Source organism: Bombyx mori, chromosome 24, assembly GCF_030269925.1.
Source record: "Bombyx mori chromosome 24, ASM3026992v2".
Lineage (NCBI taxonomy): Eukaryota > Metazoa > Arthropoda > Insecta > Lepidoptera > Bombycidae > Bombyx > Bombyx mori.
In genome coordinates, this window is record NC_085130.1 from 2,585,420 (window position 1) to 2,613,060 (window position 27,641).

Below are 27,641 nucleotides of genomic sequence, written 5' to 3' on the forward strand. Positions count from 1 at the left end.
TTCTCGATCGTGTAAACGTTTCTCGATCCACTAACGGTGCTTTTAGGCACCACAAGCACCGGTCACCATCCTCGTCGAGCCCGTCGCTTGCGACGAAGGGCTCGACGAGCGAATTAACCCATTGACACAGCCCACTGAGTTTCTCGCCGGATCTTCTCAGTGGGTCGCGTTTCCGATCCGGTGGTAGATTCTGCGAAGCACTGCTCTTGTTAGGATCAGTGTTAGCAACACTCCGGGTTGAGCCCCGTGAGCTCACCTACACACGTTAGGGTGAAGCTGAAATAGCCTCTCCAGGCTATCAGCATAGGTTGGAGAAAAAAAAAGTTTCTTTTTTTTTGTGCCTATCTGAGACTCCTCATTGATCACCATTTGTCACCAACTGCCTGTATGTATATCATGACGTTTCAGTCGTTTGATGTAACTGACTTTTGTCAACGCATTAGCTAGGGTATTTGGGTGGTTTTCCAGACGAGTTCTGTACTTAGTCCCTGTCAACCTTGTCTCTTCCTTAACAGTTCTCATGTTCATGGCTTCATGGATCTCAGTGTTTGTCACAAACCATGGTACGTTTGCTATGGTTCTTAAGATGCCATTCTGCATTCTGTATGATATTTATGATCGCGTAAAAGTTAACTTAAATTTGTATGGAGTCGGAACGTTTGCCTACGTTATAACGTGTCTGTGTCTAAGGGTGTCCCTGGTATGCTGATGTTACATGAGGCCCAGTCGCGTCACTCGCCAAAAGGTGGTCTATGGGTCGCGAGACACGGGGCCGAGTCGCACCACTTCTAGACACGTCACCACCGGTAGACAACCGGTGAACAGGAGACTCTGTGAGGAGGATCTCAGGGCGCCACCACTTACCGCTCTGGGAGATTTACACCAATAAATGAAAACAATTACAATATAAAGTTGTGTTTATTCTATGTAAATAACACGGATACAATTGTTATAATAGTTCACAAAGATTAAATTAGTGGTTGTAACGTTAGAAAATTTAATTTTTTTTTTTTAAGTTAACGCCATCTAGCGTATGCGTGGCGCAGTGTGGGGAAATAATATAATTATGAAACACTGCTTAGTGCTCTTACTCGACACAGCATGGCGTGATTGTGCTATCTTGTCTGTGGTTCGAGGGTGAGATTGGCTCAGCACTATAGGCGGAACATTCGAGAACCGTAAGACTATTCGTATAAAAGGACAAGTCGCTTTGTCCGAAGCCTTTTTCAATCAACATCTCTCGAGCTGCAGTGCAAGTTTTATTACGTATTTACCAAAGTCAATTTAACAGTTCCTTGGTGTATTTTTATTCAACCAGGGTAAGTGTTTCCGAACACACGAGAAAGCTATCAACGAAAATTAGTTTAAAATTAAATAACTAGAAACAATGACGGTTTCACCAATTTAGTTAACAAACAGACGATGAAAGGTTCACCGGATTGCTTCCCAGCAACTGGGGTTGCTGGATCGGAGCAAGGCTGTGTATGCAGGTGTGTTTCTTGTTCTACGGTAGTCAAGCACTTTCTTGGATCGCCTAGCCAGAGCACCTCGCTTCCGGCAGCGTCCACACAGAAAGGTACTGCGGGATCTTGAAGGTGATCTAAAGGTCACTCTCCGCACCCTAACTGATGTGCATATAATGTACCAGTTATTAGGACCTACACGATAAGACATAGTGATGTTAGCTTCGGACAAAGTGACTTGTCCTTTTATAGCAATAGTCTGACGGTTCTCGAAGATTCTGCCTGATAGTGCTGTGCTAATCTCACCTTCGAACTATAGACAAGATCGCACAGTCACGCCATGCAGCGTCGAGTGAGAGAACTAAGTAGTGTTTCACAATTATTTTATTTCCCCACACTGCGCCACGTATACGCTAGATGGCGTTGATTTAAAAAAAATCGAATTTAATTTTTCCAGCGTTACAACGTTTGCCGCTAGGGGCGCTGTTTTATTGGTTCCAGTAATCACTTAACACCGGGCGAGCCGTGAGCTCGTCCAGCCTTATAAACAACAAAAAAAAACAATTGTGCAATTAGATTTGGTAGTGTTTTATATTGCTCGACTCATTTAATGTAACACCAATTTTTCCTTTAATCTTTTTTTCATCCGGAGCTAACATGTAAATTTCCCCAAAAAATTCGGAAGTGACTATTGCTTCTGTTTTATATTATTTATTTATTGAATTTTTGTTCTCAATACCGAATTAATCTGATGTTTCTTTAATCAACTCTGGCGTGACCTTCAAAAAGTTATCTTGTGCATTGTTATGCAATCGGCCGAGATTAAATTTACTTTGCAACAATTTTATTTAATGGTAACAAAAAAAGAATGCCGCTACGTTGTTATTTCGAAGGACATGCGTAAGCACAGATGTATCCTTTTATTGAGCTTAAGGAATGGAACATGTGTCTTCAAAAACATGTATTCGCATACCAAGTATCGTATATGAGTCGACTATTATCAAAGGCGGCAATCTGACTTTTGGACAATGATTGGTAAATCAGAAAAACGAATTATTGACTTTGTATTCCATTGGCAGTCACAAAACTCTTCGGAACGACATCTTAGATAAATAACAGGTTAACTATTAACCTTTATTTAATGCAGGTTTTGAACCGTATTCTTTGAAGGAGACGATTATATTCAAATAAATCTGTATTGACATATTAAAATTTTTTTGTCCAAATGTACAGATTGCCACCTTTGATAATAGACGACTCATATTATCTATATATTAATACGTGAAGCAAAAACTTTGTATCCCTTTTTACGAAAATTACGCGGACGGAGGAGTATGAAATTTTCCACACTTATAGAGAGTATAGAGAAGAAGTGCACAATGCTAATTTTTTTTTTAAATAATGCATAAAAGGTACATTAAATCAATAAATAAAACATTATACACACTACATACCATGTATTTGACGCACACATGCATGCATACTATTTATTGTCAAACTTTTCTTCTTGACGTCTGTTGTCAAATTGAGAATAGATTAAATATTGTTTGTCTTTGTTAATATTTTTTATAGTGTAGTCTTGGCGAAATTTGTGATTATTTATAGAAGTATAAAATACAATCATAATAGTGTACAAACTTACAATTCCAATTAATTATAGTCGAATTTCGACTACTGCTGAATCACTAGTAAATGTAAAAGTGTCTCTGTTTAGTTGAGCATAAATGTATTATTTTTCCTTATCTTCGTTGACACGAAACAACGGATTAATTTGTTTTTTAAATTGAGGTCGGCAGGATGATATATAGGCTTTATCTTTTGTCCCGAAAAAAACATCTCCCATTCCCAAGATATTACTACACTGCATTTTGCCTTGACCACGCGGGCAATTGAAACAGCTATATCTAAATCTGTCTTAAACAATACAGATGGCATTCAAAGTATTATAAATTATAAAAAAATATATATACATATATCTGTATATATAAAAATGAATTGCTGTTCGTTAGTCTCGCTAAAACTCGAGAACGGTTGGACCGATTTGGCTAATTTTGGTCTTGAATTATTCGTGGAAGTCCAGAGAAGGTTTAAAAGTTTGAAAAAATATGCAAATGCTCGGAATTATATAAAAACAATTTTGTTTTTCCTTTCAACGGATTCCTTTTGTTTGTTTTTGTATTTATTTTATACAAAAGCTGAGGTTTTTTATTTATCGATTGAGGCACTACGAAGTCTGCCGGGTCAGCTAGTATTAAATAAAATATATTAAAAATATCCTAATAACATCCCTTGATAACCCTTGATCTTTCGCAAATAAAACTACTGTTATTACGCTATGAGTATTTCCGACGTTTTGGATACATTTTTCGCGATTATACACAACTAAGGTGTTTTTTTCGTCGACATTTGAGCATTGTACCGCCTATTTTCTTATAAATCGACTATTATCAAAGCCGGCAATGTGAGTTTTGGACAATTATTGGTAAATCAGAAAAATGAATTATTGACTTTGTATTCCATTGGCAGTCACAAAACTCTTCTGAACGACATCTTAGATAAATAACAGGTTAAGTATTAACCTTTATTTAATGCAGGTTTTGAACCGTATTCTTTGAAGGAGACGATTATATTCAAATCAATCTGTATTGACATATAACATTTTTTTGTCCAAATGCACAGATTGCCACCTTTGATAATAGACGACTCAAATATACTATTTCCCCACCTAAACATAATAACTTAAGCAAAAAAAGGAGTAGTTAGTATAATATTCAAATGTTGATGAATATCAAAGGCATAAAATAAGTCCTTCGGATTACGAGAACCGTTAAGACTAAAATAAATTTTAAGTAAATTTAAACTAAGCATATCATTAATTTCATAGAAAAATAGACGTTAGTCCGTGCCTACGAAAACGGTAATGTTTTTTTATTTATTTTTTATTGCTTAGATGGTTGGACTAGCTCACAGCCCACCTGATATTAAGTGGTTACTGGAGCCCATAGACATCTACAACGTAAATGCGCCACCCACCTTGAGATATAAGTTCTAAGGTCTCGGTATAGTTACAAAGGCAGCCCCGCCCTTCAAACCGAAACGCATTACTGCTTCACGGCAGAAATAGGCGGGGCGATGATACCTACCCGTGCGGACTCACAAGAGGTCCTACCACCAGTAATATATTGAAAATGTACGTATTAATGTAACTCAGTGGGTCGCGTTTCCAATCCGGTGGTAGATTCTGCGAAGCACTGCTCTTGCTAGGGCCAGTGTTAGCAAATTCTATCAGGTTGAGCCCGTGAGCTGACTTACTCGTCCGCACGTAGCTGGAAATAGCCTCTAAGGCTACCAACGAATAATTAGAGAAAAATAAGTTGCCGGTCCCCCTACACACCGTGAAGACTAGAAGTTATATGAGCGTTGGACTCCCTACACCAGTTACGGGGGCGTTAATGATGAGAATCTTTGTGGGGGTGAGAAATAATAATGTTAATTTTAAATGCCCAGCGAAGCGGACGGGTACAGCTAGTAATGTTATAAAGCTGAAGAGTTTGTTTGAACGCGCTAATCTCAGGAACTACTGGTCCGATTTGAAAAATTCTTTCAGTGTTAGATAGCCCCTTTATTGAGGAAGGTTATAGACACAGATAACCCCCAATAGATTCCGCATACAGGGCCACAAATGTTCACAGCACATTAGTGATTTAGCTAGTATATGAAGTGACGCTAAGAATCACGACATCAGTGTTGACCAAGTTTAAGACCCGTAAGCACGCCGAGTTCTTGCCAATATTTAAAGATAGTTTTAAATTCAAATAATATTATAAATGGCTTCCTGGGCAATAAAATGGTGTGGCAAGTCATCTAAGACATCTGCCGTGCGATTCTGTAAGCGTTGTTTAACAAACTCGCACGTGAATTTGGTGTGAGTTTTCAAATTGGCATTCTGTAAATTTCATTGTAGTGCCGAATCTACACTAGCGCCCCTCGCGGGTGAATTGAACTAGCAAGCGTGAGTTTTTTTTACTAAAATGTATGAGTTGACGTTTGAAACGGCATTCTGTAGTGAAAATCACGTCGAATTTCGGCAAGAACTTCGCATCGCAAAATCATTTTATTTGTCAAATCAAAAGTTAGTGTTTTAAGTGTTTGTTGTGAGTGAGAATATACGAAAACGTTATAAACCGCTGTTAATTATTAAAAAAATACTATTAATTAACAAAATTGCACTTTAAAATAACTTTATTCTTCATCAATATTTTATGGAGCGTATGTTTTTATTGAAAACATTGTTCAAAGAGGCTGACGCTACGGATCAGGGTGAAATGCGTCGACAAGCCTACGAAATTCACAATTTATCACTTTTAACTTAAGATGACGACTATGTAAAAGTATAAAGAAAGTGTATAGATTGTCGAAGGATCCATTAAAAGCCATTGAAAAGGACTTTCAACTCTTCTAAAGGTAGGTATTCCATGTGGTAAGATTGTGTCTTTATGTAGAAAATAGGTACTTTAAAACATATTATTAAAGTTTGCCCATTTGTTTATATCATTGTAAAACAATACCACTAAACTAATCTACCAAAAATATCTTGAAAGAATACAAATTAGATTATCTAATAACTATGTGTATTGTATAATGATTATTTCTTAGTTTCAGTTATTGTGCACCTTGTTTATTTGGGCAAATGAAGTTACCAAAAAAATCATAAAAGAAAATATAAGAACATATTTGTTCCAGATATCCCAGTGTATATCTGAGGTTGTGGAGGCTCTGAACAACCCAGCAACTATATATAAATATTTAAGATTCCCGCAGAATGCTCAAGAATGGCAAAAGTTGAAGGAAAACTGAAGAAAAAAGAAGAAGGTGGTTTAAACTAAATAAATATTTTTTTTCTTCATAAAAAAGTACCAATATTAATCTAATGCTAAATATTGCAGTTTTTGTAAAAAAATTAAAATCACTTTGGTTGTTGGGTGTATTTATGGGACGTTGGTGGCCTTAAAAAGACCTGCTACCAATAAAAAATGGTTTTACTGTCACAAAGGCTATCATGCCAGAAAATGTACAATTTGTAAAGCCATTAATATTTTTCGAAATTCTGATGATATGTAATCCATAAACGAAATGTGTATTATGAACTATGTTTTCAGATTGTATTAATTTCAGTTAAATTGAATTGTGTATATTGGTTTAAAGTTATTGTGAAATTTAGTATTTATATTAAATAAACTTTATTCGGTTATAAAAAAAAAAACAAAATAAAATCTACTAAAGATTAGTCAATGACAGCAAGTAATGACCATTATAATTATTTAACATCTTTTCAGTCTTTCTGTATATGCTCAACGTTCCAACCTTATGACACCTTTTGCTAAATTTTTTTTCATTTCACCATCTAAATGGTTCGACGAGCTCACAGCCCACCTGGTGTTAAGTGGTTACTGGAGCCCATAGACATCTACAACGTAAATGCGCCACCAACCTTGAGATATAAATTCGAAGGTCTCAGTATAGTTACAACGGCTGCGCCACCCTTCAAACCGAAACGCATTACTGCTTCAGAAATAGGCGATAATGCTATGCTAGCTAATACCTGCTAATAATGGCTAGCTAATGCTAATACGGAGAGAGATACTCCTGAAGCTTTGTAGCACCACCTTCATTCTACTGCCCGTAACTCAGTGAAAAGAACAATAGGTCTGTTAAAGAGTAGATTCAGGTGTTTGCTGATCCATAGGGTGCCAATTTATCACCCTGATAAGGGAGCAAAAATAGCTGTTGCGTGTTGTGTTTTGCACAACATTTGCAATTGTGCAGAGCTGCCAGTTCCCATAATCTCAGATTATGAGATTACATTTACATTATGGTGGTCATGTTGAATTACTTTGTTAAATTCTACTAATTAGCTTACTTATAGTGTGAAGTAACTTCAAATATAAATTAATGATTTATAAAAATAGTTTTATTATAGTTTTATTCAATAGTTATATACAATAATTTTGAAATTTGTTTGCATCAGTAATATGTGGAAATACAGGTTTAAAATTCCTAGCTGCATATGCTAATTCCACCAACAGTTCATCCTTCTTGCAGACTGTCGACTATTTATTCCCCCATGGTTGTTTAAGTTATATATCCTGGTACTGTGTAATTTGTTGTAATTTGAGTACACTCTGCTTTTCATTGAAAAGTGGTGAAATAGCAGGTCAGGTGTTGAGGTGCTGAAAAAAATAAATTTATTTAAAAACAAGGTTAGTTAAAATACAATGTTTAGAATACATATAAGAAAAGGTTTTTATTAACAAGTAACAGCATTATGCACAAATCAATGTCCCTAATATGGATGTTCAATGAATAGGTACTTTGACCTGAATAAACACTTACCTAACAACCCAATCTCTTGACTAACATGAGACCTACTGTGGCTGGAGCTACTAGTAGTAGCATCACAATAAGTAGAAGTCACTTGCATTTAGTTAGGGGAGGATGACTGCAAAATAGGTGATTCTTGATGCAATGCTAAAAAGCCAATAAATATTAATTTTTAAAATGCAAGTTTTGTTTAGGTATTTATTTAAGATAATTAGGTATAACATACGTACCTGTAGGATGTTTGGGATTGTTCCAATACTGATACATTTTCCGAGTTGGCAATGAATTCTCCTTACAATATTCTGATAATGTGGATTAGTATTTTCAATCTGTTGTAGTTCCTTAAATATAATAAAGTAAGTTATGGCAAAATTTTGTTCATTGATTTTAAACGGAGTATGCAGTCTTTAGCCTACATAATGTCAATTTAGTCAATACTCTGGCACTTCCTGCCACCCCTGTACCGGTGTGCACACCCTTTACCATAGATACAGTCACCTCTGCATCAATAATAACATTCCAACAACATCAATCCAACAGGTATTGCAAATACCTAAATTGTTAATGATTTGATTTATTTAATTCAATATATTTTTTTTTTGTTGGTGAATTTGAGATACAGATAAATTACCGATATTCCCTGTTAAAATAAAATATCAATAAAAACGTAGTAGATAGATTTATCATACATAAATAGATGTTAACATGTCCTAAATATCTCTCCGGGAATGGATCATATCTGACAAGATAATTTAGTTCCTATATTTTTTAATATCCTTGTTATCTTATTGAACATGTTGAGATACGATTAAACCTTTTGTTTCGCTACATTTTAATCCAAAACGTCTATCAATGCCTCTATTTGCACCAATGTCGGATGAGAAGAACGCTCGTTAAGTCTGTTGGTAAAATATTGAAATTTTAGATTAAAAAACAAATGGATGAACCATTGATAGCCTCATAACTAACTTTTACTTACCTCATAATTTTTATTTAACGTTAAATTCACTCACAAAGTAACAAAAAATCTAGAAAAAGCAAAATAAAAACTTCCGACTGCTTGAGATTGTTTTGAAAACAATTAAAATTTTGTTTTTTAATTCTGGTATTCGCCAGTGCACGCAAAGGAACTTAGCGTACATACAGAAATTACAATTAATTTCATAAATATATGACTTTTAATTTTCTTTTTAGATATATTAGATGTGGCTTAGACACCAAAGCTTAAATTCATAGTATTTTCTTACAGAATGCTTATAAATACAACGAAAAACTGAAACCGGTAAGCTTCGATTTACATTTGCGCGTATACGGCTATCCCTAGTATATTATAAACAAACTTCGTTGTCACTTCACTTCGCTCGAGGCAGGGTAATTAAGATTAGTGTTTACAGAATGCCAAATCAAGGTCATTCTATTGCGAATGCGAAGTGATGGAGAATTTCGTAGTGAGATGCGAGTTCTTGTTTGAATTTTAGAGAATCGCACGGCTGGTTATCATAAAGATGGCATAACATTTCATCGGTAACTACTGTTACTTGTCTGTACTTTTATTACATTAACGTAATTCAAATAAACCAGAGTTCAACTTATACTGGTGACGAAATGTGAAAGTAATAATATCAATAACACCCGTTGATGTATTTTTGAAATGTCCCTTTCACTCATCATGTAAATTACAATAGTTGTCTTTGTCTAAATCTGCACGTGTATCGATAGTGTTGTGATTTAGAAGTCGACATTTGTTTGGGCATTTTTTGCTTTTTTTCTATTGTAGCAAAAAAATATTTAAAACCTTACTATTAAACCAGTAATGTTTAATGTTTAAAATATTATCGAGCAAGTCATACGAAGCTCAATAAATACAACCCAAGGTTGTAAAATATTATATAAAGATAAAAAACGGGTTATCTCTGGTTATAGGCTATAACATCACGGTAAGACCAATACAAGCGGAGCACCAATAAAGAATGTTTCAAAATAGGGGTTTAAATATCTCCTTAACATTCTATAATTCAAAAATATTTTCACTTTCTACGTAAATGAAGTGGGGGGTAAAATTTTGCGTTATGCCAAAGTAAGTATTCCACGCGGACGGAGTCGCGGGCAAAAGCTAGTAAAAAGCTAATAGACAACTAATTCTGTCGCTAAACAACGGAACTTAAGGACCGAATTGAGTTTCGTGTACAATATCAACAAAGGTGCCACATACAACAAGTACCTACCGATAAGGAAAACATTATCTGGAATATCGCTTTATAGTCATTCACAGCGGTTTGTCCCGCAGATTCGTTTCTTTAGAACTCCGTATAAATAAATCAACGGGTCTGCGACACGGCTGCACGTCAAGAATATATTTATAGTATTATTCTCCTCAAAGAACTGAACACAATCGGAATAAGTTATATATTGCATTAATATTATCGGGATTTTTATTTTTATCGAAGGCGACCGACCTTTGTTTTGTTGTCCTTGTAAGCAGACGAGCATATCAAATCAAATCAAATCAAATAATAATTATTCAACATAAATGGAAGTACATATTTGTTGAACGTCAAAAAGAACTACCGCCAATTCACAAAAACTAGCCTCCGTCCAGAGAAGAACTGGCAAGAAACTCAGCGGGCATGTCTTTTTTTTAAATACTAGCTGACCCGGCAGACTTCGTAGTGCCTCAATCGATAAATAAAAGACCTAAACTTTTGTATTAAAATAAACTTAAAACAAACAAAAGGAATCCGTCCGACGGGGGACACATCAATGGGAAAACAAAATTGTTATTTTTATTGAATTCTGAGCATTTTCATATTATATTTTTAAATATATCGCCCTACTGATGGTGACTGGTTACCATTGTCAGGGGCACAGCCAATCTACTACCTTCCATAATGATCCCTGCTCCTAAGTGTGGTGGTGGCTTATAGACATCGCCAATGTCAGGGCCAAGATGAAGCCGTTGCCTAGCGCTCAGGTTTGAGGATATGCCATAGTGCTTAGAACCACTATGGAGGGAAGTTCGTTCCAGAGTCGGATGTGGTACGCCATTTCCGTTGAATGCTCAATCACTATTTTGCGTAACCTACTTTAAAATATATAATAGTTTAAAAAAACTATCAAAATACGCTTTTATAGAAAATCCAACTAAAAAATAGAAAATAAATTTGAATTAAAAATAGTTATAAAAAAAATAAAAATTGTTATATATTAAATTGTTATATATTTGTTATAGTTATATGTTAGTTTTTTTAAACTATTATTTATTTTTCAATTTTTAGTTAATCTTTTAAATTTTTTCAAATTTTTTTTAATATTGAATTATCATCGGTCCTTAATAAGTATACTAAATTTGGAGTTAATCCGACGTTTTGAAGGGAGTCAAAATCATGTTCAAAGATTCCGTTACATACATACATACCTAATAACATACATAAGTACGTCTGAAGCTAATAAAGCGTATTAAAAATACCACACTTCAAACATAGCTAGCAAAGTTAGTTGAATATTCTTTCTTTTTCTCTACCTGAACCCTGGCAGACTTAGGGATCAAGCTACTCACGGACCGGCATATGAGCTCACGGGCTCAACCTGACAGAATATGCTAGCAATAGATATAGCAAGAGGGGTGCTGAATCTACCACCGAAATCGCGATCCAATGAGAAGAGCCGGCGAGAAACTAAGTGGCCTGGTATTATACATAGTAAAATTTTACTATAAAAATACATTATTAAATTAAAGATTTGACGGGAGCTTCGCGGCTTATTTTGGCTTGTTTATACGTCTGATGGGACGGGCGGTTTAATTAACCGAAGCCTAAGGCTCTTGGTTTAATATATGTATTTAATATAAGTATTTATTTATAAGTTTTACTAACAATCACGCCACGTTAACTGGTCCCGTGATAAGTTCGTAAAGAACTTGTGTTACAGATACTAGATAACGGGTATAAATGTAAGATTTTTATTATACACATACATATATTTAATATACATCCATAACCCTGGAAAAGACATTTATATTTATCATACAAATATCTTCCCTTGGCGGGATTCTAACCCGCGACCCCCTTGTGTAGTGACCATGTCACTTACCACTACACCAGACGGCCGTTAAAACTTCAGAACGAGACACCCGCCACTGACCTTGTGTTTTTTTTTATTACTTAGATGAGTGGACGAGCTCACAGACCACCTGAAGCCCATAGACATCTGCGACGTAAATGCGCCACCCACCTTGAGATATAAGTTTTAAGGTCTCTTAGTATAGTTATAACGGCTACCCCCACCCTTCAAACCGAAACGCATCACTGCTTCACGGCAGAAATAGGCGGGGTGGTGGTACCTACCCGTGCGGACTCACAAGAGGTCCTACTACCACCAGGTCTTGTGTCGTAAGCGAGAAATTTAATTTTTGTAAACTGCTCCATCCATAAAACGGGTCATTCCCGTTGGGACGCGTACGAACTCCGAAAGCCACTCAACAACAAGGATAAACTTTAAGCTTTTTTTTTTTTTTTTATTGCTTAGATGTGTGGACGAGCTCACACAGCCCACCTGGTGTTAAGTGGTTACTGGAGCCCATAGACATCTACAGCGTAAATGCGCCACACACCTTGAGATATAAGTTCTAAGGTCTCAGTATATAGTTACAACGGCTGCCCCACCTTTCAAACCGAAACGCATTACTGCTTCACGGCAGAAATAGGCGGAGCGGTGGTACCTACCCGTGCGGACTCACAAGAGGTCCTACCACCAGTAATTACGTAAATTATATTTTTGCGGGTTTGATTTTTATTACACGATGTTATTCCGAACCGGGAATCGATTCCGAGAAATTGCATGTTTCTCGTGATGCACATTTTACATCGTAACGAGCGTGGCTGATAGAGGTTATCTTTTATTTTGCATTCTCGGTAAAATTGCAGTTGACGATATCCAAGAAAGAGGGATAATGTACTTTATCTTTTATATATCTTTTCTAAGAATACTACGAAAGAAAAATACAAAAAAAAAAAAAATATGAACGAAATTTTAATTATTTTTTTCTATTGCTAGATGAGTGGACGAGCTCACAGCCCACCTGGTGTTAAGTGGTTACTGGAGCCCATAGACATTTACGACGTAAATGTGCCACCCACCTTGAGATATAAGTTCTAAGGTCTCAAGTATAGTTACAACGGCTGCCCCACCCTTCAAACCGAAACGCATTACTGCTTCACGGCAGAAATAGGCAGGGTGGTGGTACCCACCCGCGTGGACTCACAAGAGGTCCTACCACCAGTAATTACGCAAATTATAATTTTGCGGGTTTTAATTTTTATTACACGATGTTATTCCTTCACCGTGGAAGTCAATCGTGAACATTTTTTGAGTACGTATTTCATTAGAAAAATTGGTACCCGCCTGAGATTCGAACACCGGCGCATCGCTCAACACGAATGTACCGAACGTCTTATCCGTTAGGCCACGACGAATTCATATATATATTTTTCTATCTAGGAACAAATCACACACGATCACACGGCCCCAAATCAGGATTATCTGTGTCTTATGGGTGTATCAGAGACTGACATAGATACTGATAGTTATTTTATATTTTATCACAGTTAGTTTGCTAAACAAAAAGTCTGTCACCTTTTGATTATAACTGATTACATATTCAAATGTATTTTTTTTAGAGTTAATTTATTTACTATAAAAAAAAAAAAAAAAAATGTGTGCAATTCACACGTGGTAGAAGTGAAACCTTCCAAAATTAAAATACAATTATCCTAAACGTCTTAAGTATATGTAAAATGTTGTCATTAGTAAATAATTGTAAGGTAGCGCCCTCTGTGAATTGATATTTTAATTTCACGTATAATCCTAAATTAAAATTCACTACAAGAGCTTTCATACACACGTTAGTATTAAAAAATCTCACAGATGGCGCTGTATTAAATAGTATGTATATTTCTGTCTCATTCTTTGCTGGCTTCATCCTACACATTTTTGTATTTGTGTCTCTTACCTGTCGTTTTTTCCGTTGCATCCGGTTTGAAATCACAACGATTCTAAAGAAGTTTTCACTTCAAAAAGAACACAATATTCCTAACCTAAAAGTACATGTTATTATCCGCAACATGCTTCGTCAGATTACAGAAATAAAGATAACAGTAACATGCTTCGTCTTTCAAATGTATTATGAAAAAAATCTGTGACTGATTCTCGCGTCACTAAGGCGAGAAACGCGTTTAACATAAGATCGCATGTTTAGGGTAATTTTCAATTCTTCTGTGTGATACCATAGTCATCACGAGTAAATTAAATAATTAATTTGATCATTAACTTCGGTTATAGTATTATTTCCTGTGCTTATTTTGTGAATTCCATTTTTGATAAATACTAATCTATGCTAATACTATAAAGAGGAAAGATTTGTTTGTTTTATTGAATGGGCTCCGAAACTATTGAACCGATTTGAAAAATTCTTTCACTGTTTGGAAGCTACATTATTCCCGAGTGACATAAGCTATAATCTTTTTTGAAAAATATTAGGGATCCTTACTAAAACTCCAATAATGTAACCCAAGGTGTAAAAAAACTTACCTAATATTCTTTACATCGCACAGTGGGTCGATACTGTGATTTTAGTGACTTAGGGACCAACTTTGTTTTTTTACATTTTTCTTTATGTAGATAGATAGAGCTCGTTAATCTCAATAATAATTGTTTTGGGCAAAAATTACAAAAACTTTATAGTTTGGTCAGAAAAATGTGTTTTGTGATTTTTTTGTATGGAGCGGGTCACATTAAATTAAATTCCTGCTAAGTACCGTGAGGTCCCGCTTTGAAACTTTATTTTCCTTACACCTTGTCTAGTCTACTATCATTTGATGCTTTGAACATGTGCATAAAGTTGCAACTCTGCCAAATAAATGGATCGAAAAAAATGAATAAACACATAGAATAAAAACCTTTATTTTTATTTTCGTAAGTGCTTTTAAGTTAAATTTGATATAGATTAGTACGTACAAGCACGCAACAATACCCATAATTACATAATACCTAACAAAATACATTTAGTAGGTCTTAATTAATCAATCTCTCTAAGTATTATATATTTTGCTTCACCATTCGATCTTTAGATAAGAAGACAAAAGAAGATTGTGTAAAATATCCTCATTAGTCGGCAGTCTACTTATCTTTCTAAAATAACAACTCTCTGTATATTTCCGAAAATCTTTATTGCGAGCTTCCGCTGCCTCTTCCGACAGTTTACCTATAGGAATGGCACGAAAGGCAAAGCTTTTTGAAGTGAAACTTCCTTATCGGCGTTGGAAAAAAATTTACCGTCACATTTTTCGGTTACGCGTCACATTTTTCCGTTACGCGCCATCTTTTAATTAACGGCTGTATGTTCTGAAGTATGGATGCGCATTTGAGAAACCGACCTCATGTCTCAAGGTGGGTCACGGAATACATTTTGTAATTGCAATAATCCCAGGTAACCCACTTAATATCACGTGGACCGTGCTATTATTGTTATTACGTAAAATAATAGGAAGAAAAGTACCAGGGTATTATGATATCAAAGAGATGTATTATTATAACTTTACTCTGACGTACAGCCTTCTTTATTAATTAACGGCTGTATGTTCTGAAGTATGGATTCCGATTTGAGAAATTGACCTCATGTCTCCAGGTGGATTACGGAAATCATTTTGTAATTCCAATAATCTCAGGGAGCCCACTTAATAATATCACGTGGACCGTGCTATTTATTACTGTTATTACGTAAAATAATAGGAAGAAAAGTACCAGGGTATTATGATAGCAAAGAGATTTATTAATAATTAACGGCGGTATGTTCTGAAGCATGGTTTCGGATTTGAGAAATCGACCTCATGTCTCAAGGTGGGTCAAACTTCACGAACCTCAGGAACCCCATTTAACACCACGTGGACCGTGCTATTATTATTAATTTATAGGAAGAAAAGTACCAGGGTATTATGATATCAAAGAGATGTATTATTAAAATGCTGTAATAATCTTAGTAGCAAAAAGGTAAAGTGAAATAATTGTATTATTTGTATTCATGTCTATGATAATAAAATCCTTTTGTTTAAACTTTATCTAATTTAACTTTATTTAACCAATTTCTAGAAAGTTGCATGTAGATCATTTTTCGAAAAATAAGGCCATAAACAAGTTTCACTTCTTACGTGTGTACACTAGTACACGCACACATTTTTCTTTATTATTATTGTATATCACTGCCATGTGCCAACAATTTATGGATACTGGAAGGCATATAATACCAGGGATATAAATTAATATACAATTCTGCAGTATATCTACAAAACTCGGAAAAATTGGAAAGGTCCACGCGCTCTCCAGATGCAACAGCCTGAAGAATCACGTGAAACCTCTCTATTAAATCTTTACGTATTCCTGTTATGCGGGCTGTTCCTTCTGCATTCCTGAAAAATCTTCTGGCAGTATTGCCATCATTGGTTGTTCCTACTCCTTGCTTGACAACATCTATAAGTACACCGTATTCCTTTTTAAACGCTTAAGGTATAGCGCTCTTTCTGATTGATATTTTTTCTTAGTCATCGCCCCTTGCAACTCCATTTCTTGAAGTCCAAACGATTAGACGCAAACAAAAAAATGTATTTTAAAAAATAATCTCACTGGAAACTACATAGGATGAAAAAATTGTGAAGTAATAAAATTATATTTACCGATATGAAGTAAGCACTCCATGCGTCTTATCCAGGCATGTAAAGATGGCATTCCATACTGGAATATTTCTTCATTATTTTCTCTTTGATAAGCAAGTGACTCCAAAAAATCTGACGGTTTTGCTTTGCAAATATCACAGACAGCAGAAAATGTTTCTGAAAAATATGAGGTTATTTTGCCGTCTATCATCGTCATGTGCAATTGATGCTTAACTTCAACTTGTTTGATTTTTTATGGCTGAAGTCTTTCTATTTCTTCTGTTATGCTAGCTTTTATAATTGCCATTGTTGACTGCGTTTCTTTTATAAATTTAAACATTATTGGACGGCAACAAAAAGTTGATGAGGGTAGGTCGTTTTCCCAAACAATTGTTCCATCAAATTTCTGAAGCCTTAAAGGAACTAGACTGGTCAAGAAAACAGATGAATCATCAAACTCTGTTTCAGTCTTTTGTTTATAATTACTTTGACCTGGGGCTCTATCAAAGCCTATTTGCTTATAAGCAGTAGCTTTCTTGCCGAGTCCAAATCCGAAGTAATCACATTTAAAAGCCTATATACCGCCAAGCTTAGTAATGCTTGCATTTTAATAGCAGCTCCTTCTTCATTAATAATTACCTCGTCTTTCCCTGGATAACATTTGGTCTTTTCTTGCTTATTTTTATATTAAGAAGGGTATAAATCGGACCCATTTTCACTTGCTGCTTCTCTTAGATTTATATACTGCCACTTACTTAATTTAAGTGAAACTAATAGTGCCTTATCGGGAGAATATGTACTACTTTTCACTTTACTTGTACTTAAACACTCCTTAACTTTTTCTAGATCTTCGGGGTGATTTGACAAATGGTTCATTATTTCTCCTACATCTTCATTTCCAGTGTTTCTCAAACTAGCAACTGTAGTTTCATTTAATCCGGGGATAACGAAAGCGATTGGTAAATTTGTTCAACGTGCCTGGATCCCAATCCTTCAAAAGGTTTTCGAGGTGTAAAAGTAGATGTCGAGGCTTCTGCGGTACATTAGAGCGTGGTACATTTTCAACATCTTCAGTATTAGAAATCTCGAGCCTTTCCTGTACAGTGTTGATATCTTCAGGTATCATGCCTTCGGGCCAGTTTATTGCACATTCGAACTAATCACATTTTTTTCTTATAAACTGTGCTAACATGCGACTTCTTCGTTTCCATATTGCACTTATATTTGAACAAAAGTGCGTACAGAATTTTTGGGGCTCAACACTTTTCTCTTCGGTCACGTTCATTTGATTTTGTAGGAACTGAAAGTTTTTTATTATCAGACAGCGACTGTAGTTGCTCTCTTAAAATCATAAATAATCCTAAATTGTTAATAAAATTATCAATTATAACGGACAAAGGAAGATCACGACGACAATCACAAGATGTTAGTAATAGTACGAATAAACGAACACTAGTTAGTATATAATAAATATGGTCACTTTATACTTCCAGAGAGACACAAATGTTTACTATATTTTCTACTACCCAGTAATGGCTGCTTAACTAATTATCCTCAGTAACTAATGTTAATTATCCTAATAATTACAGAGATTGATTAATTAGAGACCTACTAAATGTATTTTTGTTAGGTATTATGTAATTATGGGTATTGTTGCGTGCTTGTACTTACTAATCCATATCAAATTTAACTTAAAAGCACTTACGAAAATAAAAATAAAGGTTTTTATTCTATGTATTTATTCATTTTTTTCGATCCATTTATTTGGCAGAGTTGCAACTTTATGCACATGTTCATAGCATCAAATGATAGTAGACTAGACAAGGTGTAAGGAAAATAAAGTTTCAAAGCGGGACCTCGCGGTACTTAGCAGGAATTTAAGTTAATGTGACCCGCTCCATACAAAAAAATCACAAAACACATTTTTCTGACCAAACTATAAAGTTTTTGTAATTTTTGCCCAAAACAATTATTATTGAGATTAACGAGCTCTATCTATCTACATAAAGAAAAATGTAAAAAAACAAAGTTGGTCCCTAAGTCACTAAAATCACAGTATCGACCCACTGTGCATCGCGTGCCCTGCGAAAACTATTGAGGATAGAATAAAATAATGTACTACGACTTTGTAGAACACATTATTATTTACAAAAAGTATTGCGACAGCATATGTCTAACTATTATAGTTATGCCGCAATAAGTGGTATTTTATTTAAAAAAGTAAAACAACGTCAAATATCGTTGAAATTTTTGTTAAAGTCCCGAGCGGAGCCGGATCGGGCCGCTAGTAGGTAATAAGAGATCATTGTGTTTCAATAGCTGGTAGCCACGAGAACCTATTCCAGTTTATACCGGCTTAATAAGCAAGCTCACAGGAGTCGGGTTTAATTGAGTTGCCAACACTAGTCCTAGCAAGAACAGGGCTTTGCTAAATTTTTTCATTCATTTCATTCGATTTCATTGTATAATGATTATATGACCTTCATGATGATCTTGAATGATTCAGATTAATCGACTACTATCCATTACACGTTACACTTTTCATTGATAAGATAAGCACTTAACGACCGCAATATAAGTGCTTGAGTTTAAAAAAGATGAATAAAAGTTTATAATTAATGATTTTGTATACGATTTCTTTTGTTTTGTTCTGTTTATTTTGAGTAATAAATACTATTGTCGTATACCGCTATCTAAGGAAATAGGTACTCAACAAATGTTCACGATTGACTTCCACGGCGAAGGAATAACATCGTGTAATAAAAATCAAACCTGCAAAATTATGATTTGCGTAACTAATGGTGGTAGGACCTCTTGTGAGTCCGCGCGGGTAGCCCTGCCTATTTCCTGCCTATTTCTGCCGTGAAGCAGTAATGCGTTTCGGTTTGAAGGGTGTGGCAGCCGTTGTAACTATACTCGAGACCTTAGAACTTATATCTCAAGGTGGGTGGCGCATTTACGTCGTAGGTGTCTACGGGCTCCAGTAGCCACTTAACACCAGGTGGGTTGTGCGCTCGTTCACCCATCTAAGCAATAAAAAAAAATTGCATTTTGCTTTATTTCGAGCACTTACGTTTATTATTATTTATTTATTTATTTATGTACACACAAAAAAGAAGACATAGTACAGAATAAGAGGAAAATTATTGGTAACTAAAAATGAAAAGTATGATAATAATAATTAACATACCGCAAATTATATAACGCATCTCGTAAATTCTCGTATATAAATCAAAAGTTTGTGAGTGTGTTCAAGTTAGTCTGCGCTGAGCGTTGTCGTGTTAAGACGTTCTAATAACAAGCTTGTTATAACGCGTCCGAAATAAACTTTGCATATTATTTGAATCGTGTTGTATATTGCTATTTGTTTTATTATTAATTTTTTTAAAACGTTATAGTCAATTAGTTTCGGATCTGTCCTAATAAGAATCTGCGTGCATCGTGAAATTATAAGTAAGTTTCAATTTTATTACATAAATGTAATCTTTTTGTTTTTTTTTTTTATCATTTGTCTGTGTTTGGAAGTATATCATCTCTATATATAAAAATGAATTGCTGTTCGTTAGTCTCGCTAAAACTCGAGAACGGCTAGACCGATTTGGCTAATTTTGGTCTTGAATTATTCGTGGAAGTCCAGGGAAATTTTAAAAGGTGAGAAAATATAAAAAAGCTCGGAATTATATAAAAACAAACGATTTTGTTTTTCCTTTGATGTGTCTCCTTGATGTGTCTTTTATTTATCGATTGAGGCACTACGAAGTCTGCTGGGTCAGCTAGTCGTTAATATTTTAAAATTGAAATTTATTTTTTCCACGCACCGGACAAATAGTATGTCGATTTGTGGAAATAATGTTATATATTTTTAGTCCGACAATAAAAATTAGATAAAATGTTTGAAAATTTTGAGAAAAAAAGGCGCCAAAGTCGTGATTGATTAAAAAATGCACAGATAATATAAAAAAAATAGGATATGCGCTTCGTTTCACGCTGTGAAGATCTTGAACCTTTTTTTTACGGTACTAAAAACATATTATATAAATTTATATAAATCCTAAAAACATCGCGTATTAAATGGAATATCAGTATTTGAGGTTTACCGCAAACCATCGCAACGACTACGTAATTAATTCGAATGTTTCTATAATTTCGTTTTTATTCATACATTGTTGTTAATGGACATTAGAATGAATTTTAAAAAGTATAAATGTTAAAATTATTTTATTAAAAATAAAAATAAAACAGCCGACTTGATTAGGCTCCTTGGAAAAGAGAACTATAATTTTCAATAATGTTTCAAATCGTTTCAATGCTTCAGTAGCCCTTTGTTAAATAATTGAAATACCTACCTACCTATTTTGTTTATTTTCAAATCGAATTAAAACGTCATTAAAGGAAATTTTGACTATGCGAAATTCAGTAAGCTTTCCTAGTAAATGATTTTATGGTAGATATTTTTTTATTTATTTAAAATTCACTCAATTGATATACTAATTTTAACAGCAGCGTGATATGACTATATCTTTATAGTTATACATGATTTTTTTTATTTTTTTATTCGCCTTTCCCCGCCCATAGGCTCGGCAGGACCTTATTATTCTATGTTACACATTCATACCATTTCTCGCTTGTATGCCTCTCGCACTGACATGCCTCACACTATATCTTTCTTTCATCCATCACCTTCCTTTCTTTGCCGGGTGGGACTCCCGCTAATTTGACTACCTTATATTTTTATCTGTTGGGGTAATAATGTATCTACGTATGTGACCGTTTATTGTAACCTTGATGTTACTACATAACTCTTTTTTTTTTCTTTCTTATCAGCTTGACAGCATTGTCCAATACAATATAGCTACAGTAAAAATGTGGAACGCTTCACGATTTTGCGCGTCATCCTTACGCAGGGGCCATGCTAATCTTCTTTGTCGTTCCAATTTTATTATATGTACTGCCGAAGCAAGTACGTTACACATGATATGAGATAATAAGACTCGTAACAAAAATTTAAAAAACGAAAAATGAATTAACCTATTTGTAAATTTGAGGTCTTTAGGAATGTTTCAAAATGGCTAGCCATTTGCATAGTTCAAAATTTACATACAGAAATATTGAGTTCAACATTTACTTATTTATTGCTAAGCCTCTATTTCTACAAGTATCGTTTTGCTTTGCGGGACTCCGGCGGTTAGATGACGGGGATGAGAGCGAGTTCCCTCAACTCTATATCGGAAAGAGCGGTTCGACAAGAAGTCTCGTATGATGAGCACGAGTCTGGTTCCACTTCGATAAAGTGGCACGACACGAGAACCCTCTCATCGTGGCCGCCGGTAACTACATTCCCGATCCTGCGGACAGAATGGAAAGCAGTCGACGTCGCCCAAAACACGTCATCTCGGATCCTCCCGATCCACTAACGGTGCTTCTAGGTACTTCAAGCACCGGTCACCGTTCTCGTCGAACCCGTCGCTTCCGACGAAGGGCTCGACGAGTAAATTAACTCTCAGACACAGCCCACTGAGTTTCTCGCCGGATCTTCTCAGTGGGTCGCGATTCCGATCCGGTGGTAGATTCTGCGAAGCACGACTCTTGCTAGGGTTCGTGTTAGCATCGTCGTCAGGTTTGAGTCCCGTGAGCTCACCTACTAGTTACGGTTACGCTGGAATAGCCGCTCCAGGCTACCAGCTTATGTAGGAAAAAAAAAAAGCTCGAGTCTGTCTGGTACTACCATGTTGTACAGTTTGTAGATCAAACCGTTGTGCTTTTTCGAACGCCTTCGCGATATTGAAGAAGAGGGCTCCGGTCGGGATGGGTTTCCGAGTATTCAGCCCTATTATGATGTGCTATTGTGTGCGAGAATAGTCACTCGTATTTATAGTAGAGTAGTAGGGGTAGCTTAGTCATTCATGAATTCTCTTGAATACCGTCTTAAACAGTTGTTGACATGCGTAACATGAAGAAAACAGTTGACTTTAACTGGTGGTAGGATCTCTTGTGAGTCCGCACGGGTAGGTACCACCACCCTGCCTATTTCTACCGTGAAGCAGTAATGCGTTTCGGTTTGAAGGGTGGGGCAGCCGTTGTAACTATTCTTTGAGACCTTAGAACTTATATCTCAAGGTGGGTGGCGCATTTACTTTGTAGATGTCTATGGGCTCCAGTAACCACTTAACACCAGGTGGGCTGTCCACCCAGGAGCTTGTCCACCCATCCAAGCAATAAAAAAAAAATTTTTAAAACTTAATAGTGACCTTGCGGCTTGCGTAATTGTTCAAACTAATTATTAATATATTTGTAATCGTATTAATAACTTAAAAATATATAATAGTTTATAAAAAAATATCAAAAAACACGCTTTTATATAAAATCCAACTAAAAAATATAATATGTAAATTTATTCTAAATAAAACGTGGTGTGCATGGTGTGAATAGTTATAAATATTTTATTGACAGATATTTGAGGATTATTATTTTGATAATATCTGTAAAAGCACCGCATGCTTTTTTTACAGTACATTTATTTTCTATTTTTTAGTTGGATTTTCTTTAAAAGCGTATTTTGTTAGTTTTTTTTTAAACTATTATTTATTTTTAGTGCCCTTGTAGGCAGATCCAATCCAAGCCACTGTCTACCATAAAGTTGAACCGCTGTGACAACCAAGGAAAGAAAATCCTTCAGTCTTCTTTATATATATATATTTTTTTTTTGTTGCAGAGAACAGCCGTTGAGTTTGGAATATAATTTTCAAGGCACTAAACAAGAATGCCATCCGAGAAGTAAGTTTTTAAAGTTATCTATCTATATATATATAAAAATGAATTGCTTTTCGTTAGTCTCGCTAAAACTCGAGAACGGCTGGACCGATTTGGCTAACTTTGGTCTTGAATTGTAGAAGTCCAGAGAAGGTTTAAAAGGTAGATAAACATGAAAATGCTCAGAATGAAATAAAAATAACAATTTTGTTTTTCCTTCGATGTATCCCCCGCCGGACGGATTCCGTTTGTTTTTTTTAAAGTTTATTTTATACAAAAGATTAGGTCTTTTATTTATCGATTGAGGCACTACGAAGTCTGCCGGGTCAGCTAGTTTACAATCAAATATTCATACTATATCGTTACTAAATAAGATTGTTTCCGGCAGCCACGACACAACGGTGTATAAATCGTACAAATATAATTGAGTCGTCTATTATCAAAGGTGGCAATCTGTGCATTTGGACAAAAAAAAATTATTGATATGTCAATACAGATTGATTTGAATATAATCGTCTCCTTCAAAAAATAAGGTTCAAAACCTGCATTAAATAAAGGTTAATACTTAACCTGTTATTTATCTAATATGTCGTTCAGAAGAGTTTTGTGACTGCCAATGGAATACAAAGTCAATAATTCGTTTTTCTGATTTACCAATAATTGTCCAAAAGTCACATTGCCGGCTTTGATAATAGTCGACTCATATCTGCATAACGTCAATTATTTTGATTTCGGTAACCTGAAAGTTATTCAACTAAATAAAACACAAATATCATAATACTATGTAAACAACAACAAAAAAAGCCCGATGACATTTATCTTTAAAACGATATCATTCGTGGGTCCATTGGGTTTATCTAAACTCATTACATTGAGCAAAATTAACATCATTAATTAACATAACATTAAGATCGGTGCACGTGTGATGACCTGGAAGTTATCTATCTGTTTAAGCGAGAATCCATTAAATAGATAAGGAGTATCTTAGTTATTTTTAACAAAAATCGAAGCTTTTAATAAGTTTTTTAAACCCACTTCTAATAAAAATAAATTAGGAATACAAACGAACAAAAATAAAGTTGTGTCGCCACACGCTTTTCTCTGAAGCTCTAGCTTTTAACCTTCTCAACCTTCCCTTCATCTACGGAATCGTTAAGCCCCTCTCAGGTCCTTCGCGTGTTAATGAATATTTTTTTTTAGGTACAACAATAGGTTTATTGATATACTTACTACGTATGTAAAATAATAGAATTTTTTTTCTATTTCTTAGATGGGTGGACGAGCTCACAGCCCACCTGTTGTTAAGTGGTTACTGGAGCCCATAGACATCTATAACGTAAACGTCGCCACACACCTTGAGATATAGTTCTAAGGTCTCAGTATAGTTACAACGGCTGCCCCACCCTTCAAACCGAAACGCATTACTGCTTCACGGCAGAAATAGGCGGGGCGGTGGTACCTACCCGTGCGGACTCACAAGAGGTCCTACCACCAGTAATAAAACCAGTAATGAAACCGGGAAATAGAAAATTCGTAAAGAGCTCGAAGATATGGGTCGTTTTTCCGGGGTAAACAGAAAATTAGCTTGGGCGATTTAAAAAAGAAGCTGTATCAAATATAGACAGCGTACCAGATAATGCTTAATATGATTTTTTGTTTGTATTGGTTTTATTTTTTTTATTTTTATTTTTTATTGCCCTTGTAGGCAGACGAGCATACGGCCCACCTGATGGTGAGTGGTTACCGTCGCCCATGGACTTCAGCAATGCCAGGGGCAGAGCCAAGCCGCCCCCTACCGATTTTATATTATTTCGTGATTTTTTTTTGTGTCTTGTCTGTATATTTGAAGTATCGTTAAATGAAATTATGTAATTTGCGATGTCCGTTGCGATAAATTCACTGAACGGTCGAAGGTCAGTTGAACGGTCAAAGGTCAGTTGAACGGTCGCTTGTACTGTTGTCGTCTTACATGAGAACGGTCAATTCGTTCTTTTTCGTCTTTTTGTGTCTCTCTTTAAGGACGTCCAAAAATGTACTGCCGCGCCGCTGGTCACGTACGCCCTCGTTCCATTTCTTATCGAATTATTTTCAAATCTCGGTCTTAGTCTGTGTCTATGTCTAGTCATTATAGGTCTTATGTCCTGTCAAAGAGGTTGCACGCCACGACATTCACTGTAAGCCCGAACACGTTCGCGTGAGCAACCTCATTTCTGAATACTGCTACTGTGGCGCACCTTTTTCCCCTACAAAATCTAGCAACATCTAAAAAAGTCCCGCCGTAATGCGTACATCTTATGATGATGTTTTTTAGGGAACGCAGCGGTGGTGTAGGCTATGAAAATCGAATGCGTTGCGGCGCTAAGTAGATGCGCCATAGGAATTATCCCATAAAATAGACGTCCAAAGACGTTCGGACAAAATAAATATGATAATCTAGAGGCCGTCATATGACGTTGCGCCATTTCGTGGCCTAAAGGATAAAACATCCGGTGCATTCGTATCGAGCGATGCACCGGTGTTCGAATCCCGCAGGCAGGTACCAATTTTTCTAATGAAATACGTACTTAACAAATGCTTACGATTGACTTCCACGGTGAAGGAATAACATCGTGTAATAAAAATCAAACCCGCAAAATTATAATTTGAGTAATTACTGGTGGTAGGACCTCTTGTGAGTCCGCACGGGTAGGTACCACCGCCCCGCTTATTTCTGCCGTGAAGCAGTAATGCGTTTCGGTTTGAAGGGTGGGGCAGCCGTTGTGACTATACTGAGACCTTAGAACTTATATCTCAAGGTGTGTGGCGCATTTACGTTGTAGATGTCTATGGGCTCCAGTAACCACTTAACACCAGGTGGGCTGTGAGCTCGTCCACACGTCTATGCAACAACAAAAAATAAAAAAAAATCATAATTTTAAAAACACGATGTTGTAAGACGTTGCTCACGCGAACTTGCTAATAGCGGTACTTAGAATGGACTGTACGGTTATCGTGGCTAGGGCGGCTAATTAACCGCATCCCGGCGCAGAGAAAGTTCGAGCGTGAAGACTCCAATCTAGCGTACTGTTCCATGAGTCTGGTTGTAGTGATGCCTACAGAAACCTCCCTGTTCTGCCCGGGTTCTGATCCCGGGCGGAGATCGGACATTGGGTGAGAGACCGCAAGGGAAATCGTTCGATTGGTAAGACCCTAAAAAACATCCTTGGGGCCGCGGTCTGCTCCCAACATCTACGGACCGTTAACTACCAAATACCCTGCGCGTCCCCTAAAGCTTAAACCTGCAGTTGATGTAGAAGTAGTTCTAATTTAGCTCGCAATGTTTGACCTTGTCAAGTTACTTCGAATTACGAAACCTTACATAAGACTACAGAGCTAGTTACTACTCCAAGGTAGAAGCTCTAGTTGTTTATGATATTCCGAGTGGCTGATAAGGCGTCGACCCGGGATCAGTCTACGTTCGCGTCTCGACTGAGAATCACAGAAATCGGTCCGAGATGGAATATTTAAAATTCATTACAATTAACGACAGATGCTAGTTGATATTTAAAAAGATTATGAGGGGTTGGTTTGTGTGCAAAAAGAGTGATACGTGTTAATCATACGAGATAAGAGCGGCAACTATAGGAGAAATAAAGCAAAAGTCTTGCGCTAAAGACCTTTTGGAACTAGAAATTGAACCAAAAACAATGGACCGTCCGTCTAAAGAAGATTGACATCACTTCAGTGGAAGAACTTCTCTTTTTCATCCTAAATGCGGCGGAACAACCGAAATTGACAGAGTAGCCATCTTTACACAGACCACACGTTTTCGCAATGTTAACTAAGTCGACAGACGCTGATAGATAATGTCGATTTAAAATGTGTCGCGATACGTGAGATACAATAGTACTTTAAAAGCTATAATTACACGTGCAAACCGATATTATAGAACACGAAACCGTAATAATAATATGGCATTTCGGTATTTTATGAATATTGTATAATCACCCTTCTTATCGGCTAGAACTAAAACTGCGCACATGTTGGATCGCGCGTGGAGAGAAGGAAGATTTATATGTTAAATATACTTTGGTGACAGACGTCCCTTAGCTGATAATATTGAACAATTTTAAGCAAAAAAAATTAACGTGGTTACAAAAAACGATCGATCTTTGAAATTACAAAGATTCCCCTGATTGATCCGTCAGTGGCGACTTCCATTAGTTTCTACATGTACATTAGTTTGGCGAATAGCATTATCCAGCGATTTTTCTGGGGATCGTTTTTTTAATTGTTTTCCTTCCTTGCAGAGACCTTATCATAGATGACAATGAGGACTTCGAAAACGACCTGTGAGTATTTAATT

General features: G+C 35.9%; 1 protein-coding gene, 1 long non-coding RNA gene and 1 other non-coding gene across 6 annotated transcripts in view; 1 reads left to right on the top strand and 2 right to left on the bottom strand.

The window, feature by feature from the left end:
- Positions 1–904: 904 nt before the first annotated feature.
- LOC101740397 (uncharacterized) overlaps positions 905–27,641 on the top strand; it is a 43,088-nt gene continuing 16,351 nt past the window's right edge. The window contains exons 1-3 of one of the 2 annotated variants that reach the window (XM_062675632.1): positions 905–1,319; positions 23,259–23,320; positions 27,586–27,627. In XM_062675632.1, the coding sequence (XP_062531616.1) occupies positions 23,307–23,320; positions 27,586–27,627 (56 nt within the window). In that variant the 5' untranslated portion in view covers positions 905–1,319; positions 23,259–23,306. Of the gene's footprint in view, positions 1,320–19,788; positions 20,000–23,258; positions 23,321–27,585; positions 27,628–27,641 lie in introns of those variants that run through there. The other variant, XM_038019863.2, reaches the window with a different exon arrangement.
- LOC110384792 (uncharacterized) lies at positions 7,413–9,348 on the bottom strand. Of its 3 annotated transcripts, XR_009976418.1 has the most exons (5): positions 8,824–9,346; positions 8,534–8,743; positions 8,075–8,185; positions 7,857–7,991; positions 7,413–7,693 (listed from the first exon to the last, which is right to left on the bottom strand). It is a non-coding gene; the product is annotated as an uncharacterized LOC110384792 (long non-coding RNA). The 3 variants fall into 3 exon arrangements; XR_005246186.2 differs by having other exon boundaries at positions 8,075–8,743; positions 8,824–9,348; XR_005246185.2 differs by having other exon boundaries at positions 8,075–9,335.
- LOC119630530 (U6 spliceosomal RNA) lies at positions 21,406–21,510 on the bottom strand. Its single transcript, XR_005246275.1, has one exon. It is a non-coding gene; the product is annotated as a U6 spliceosomal RNA (small nuclear RNA).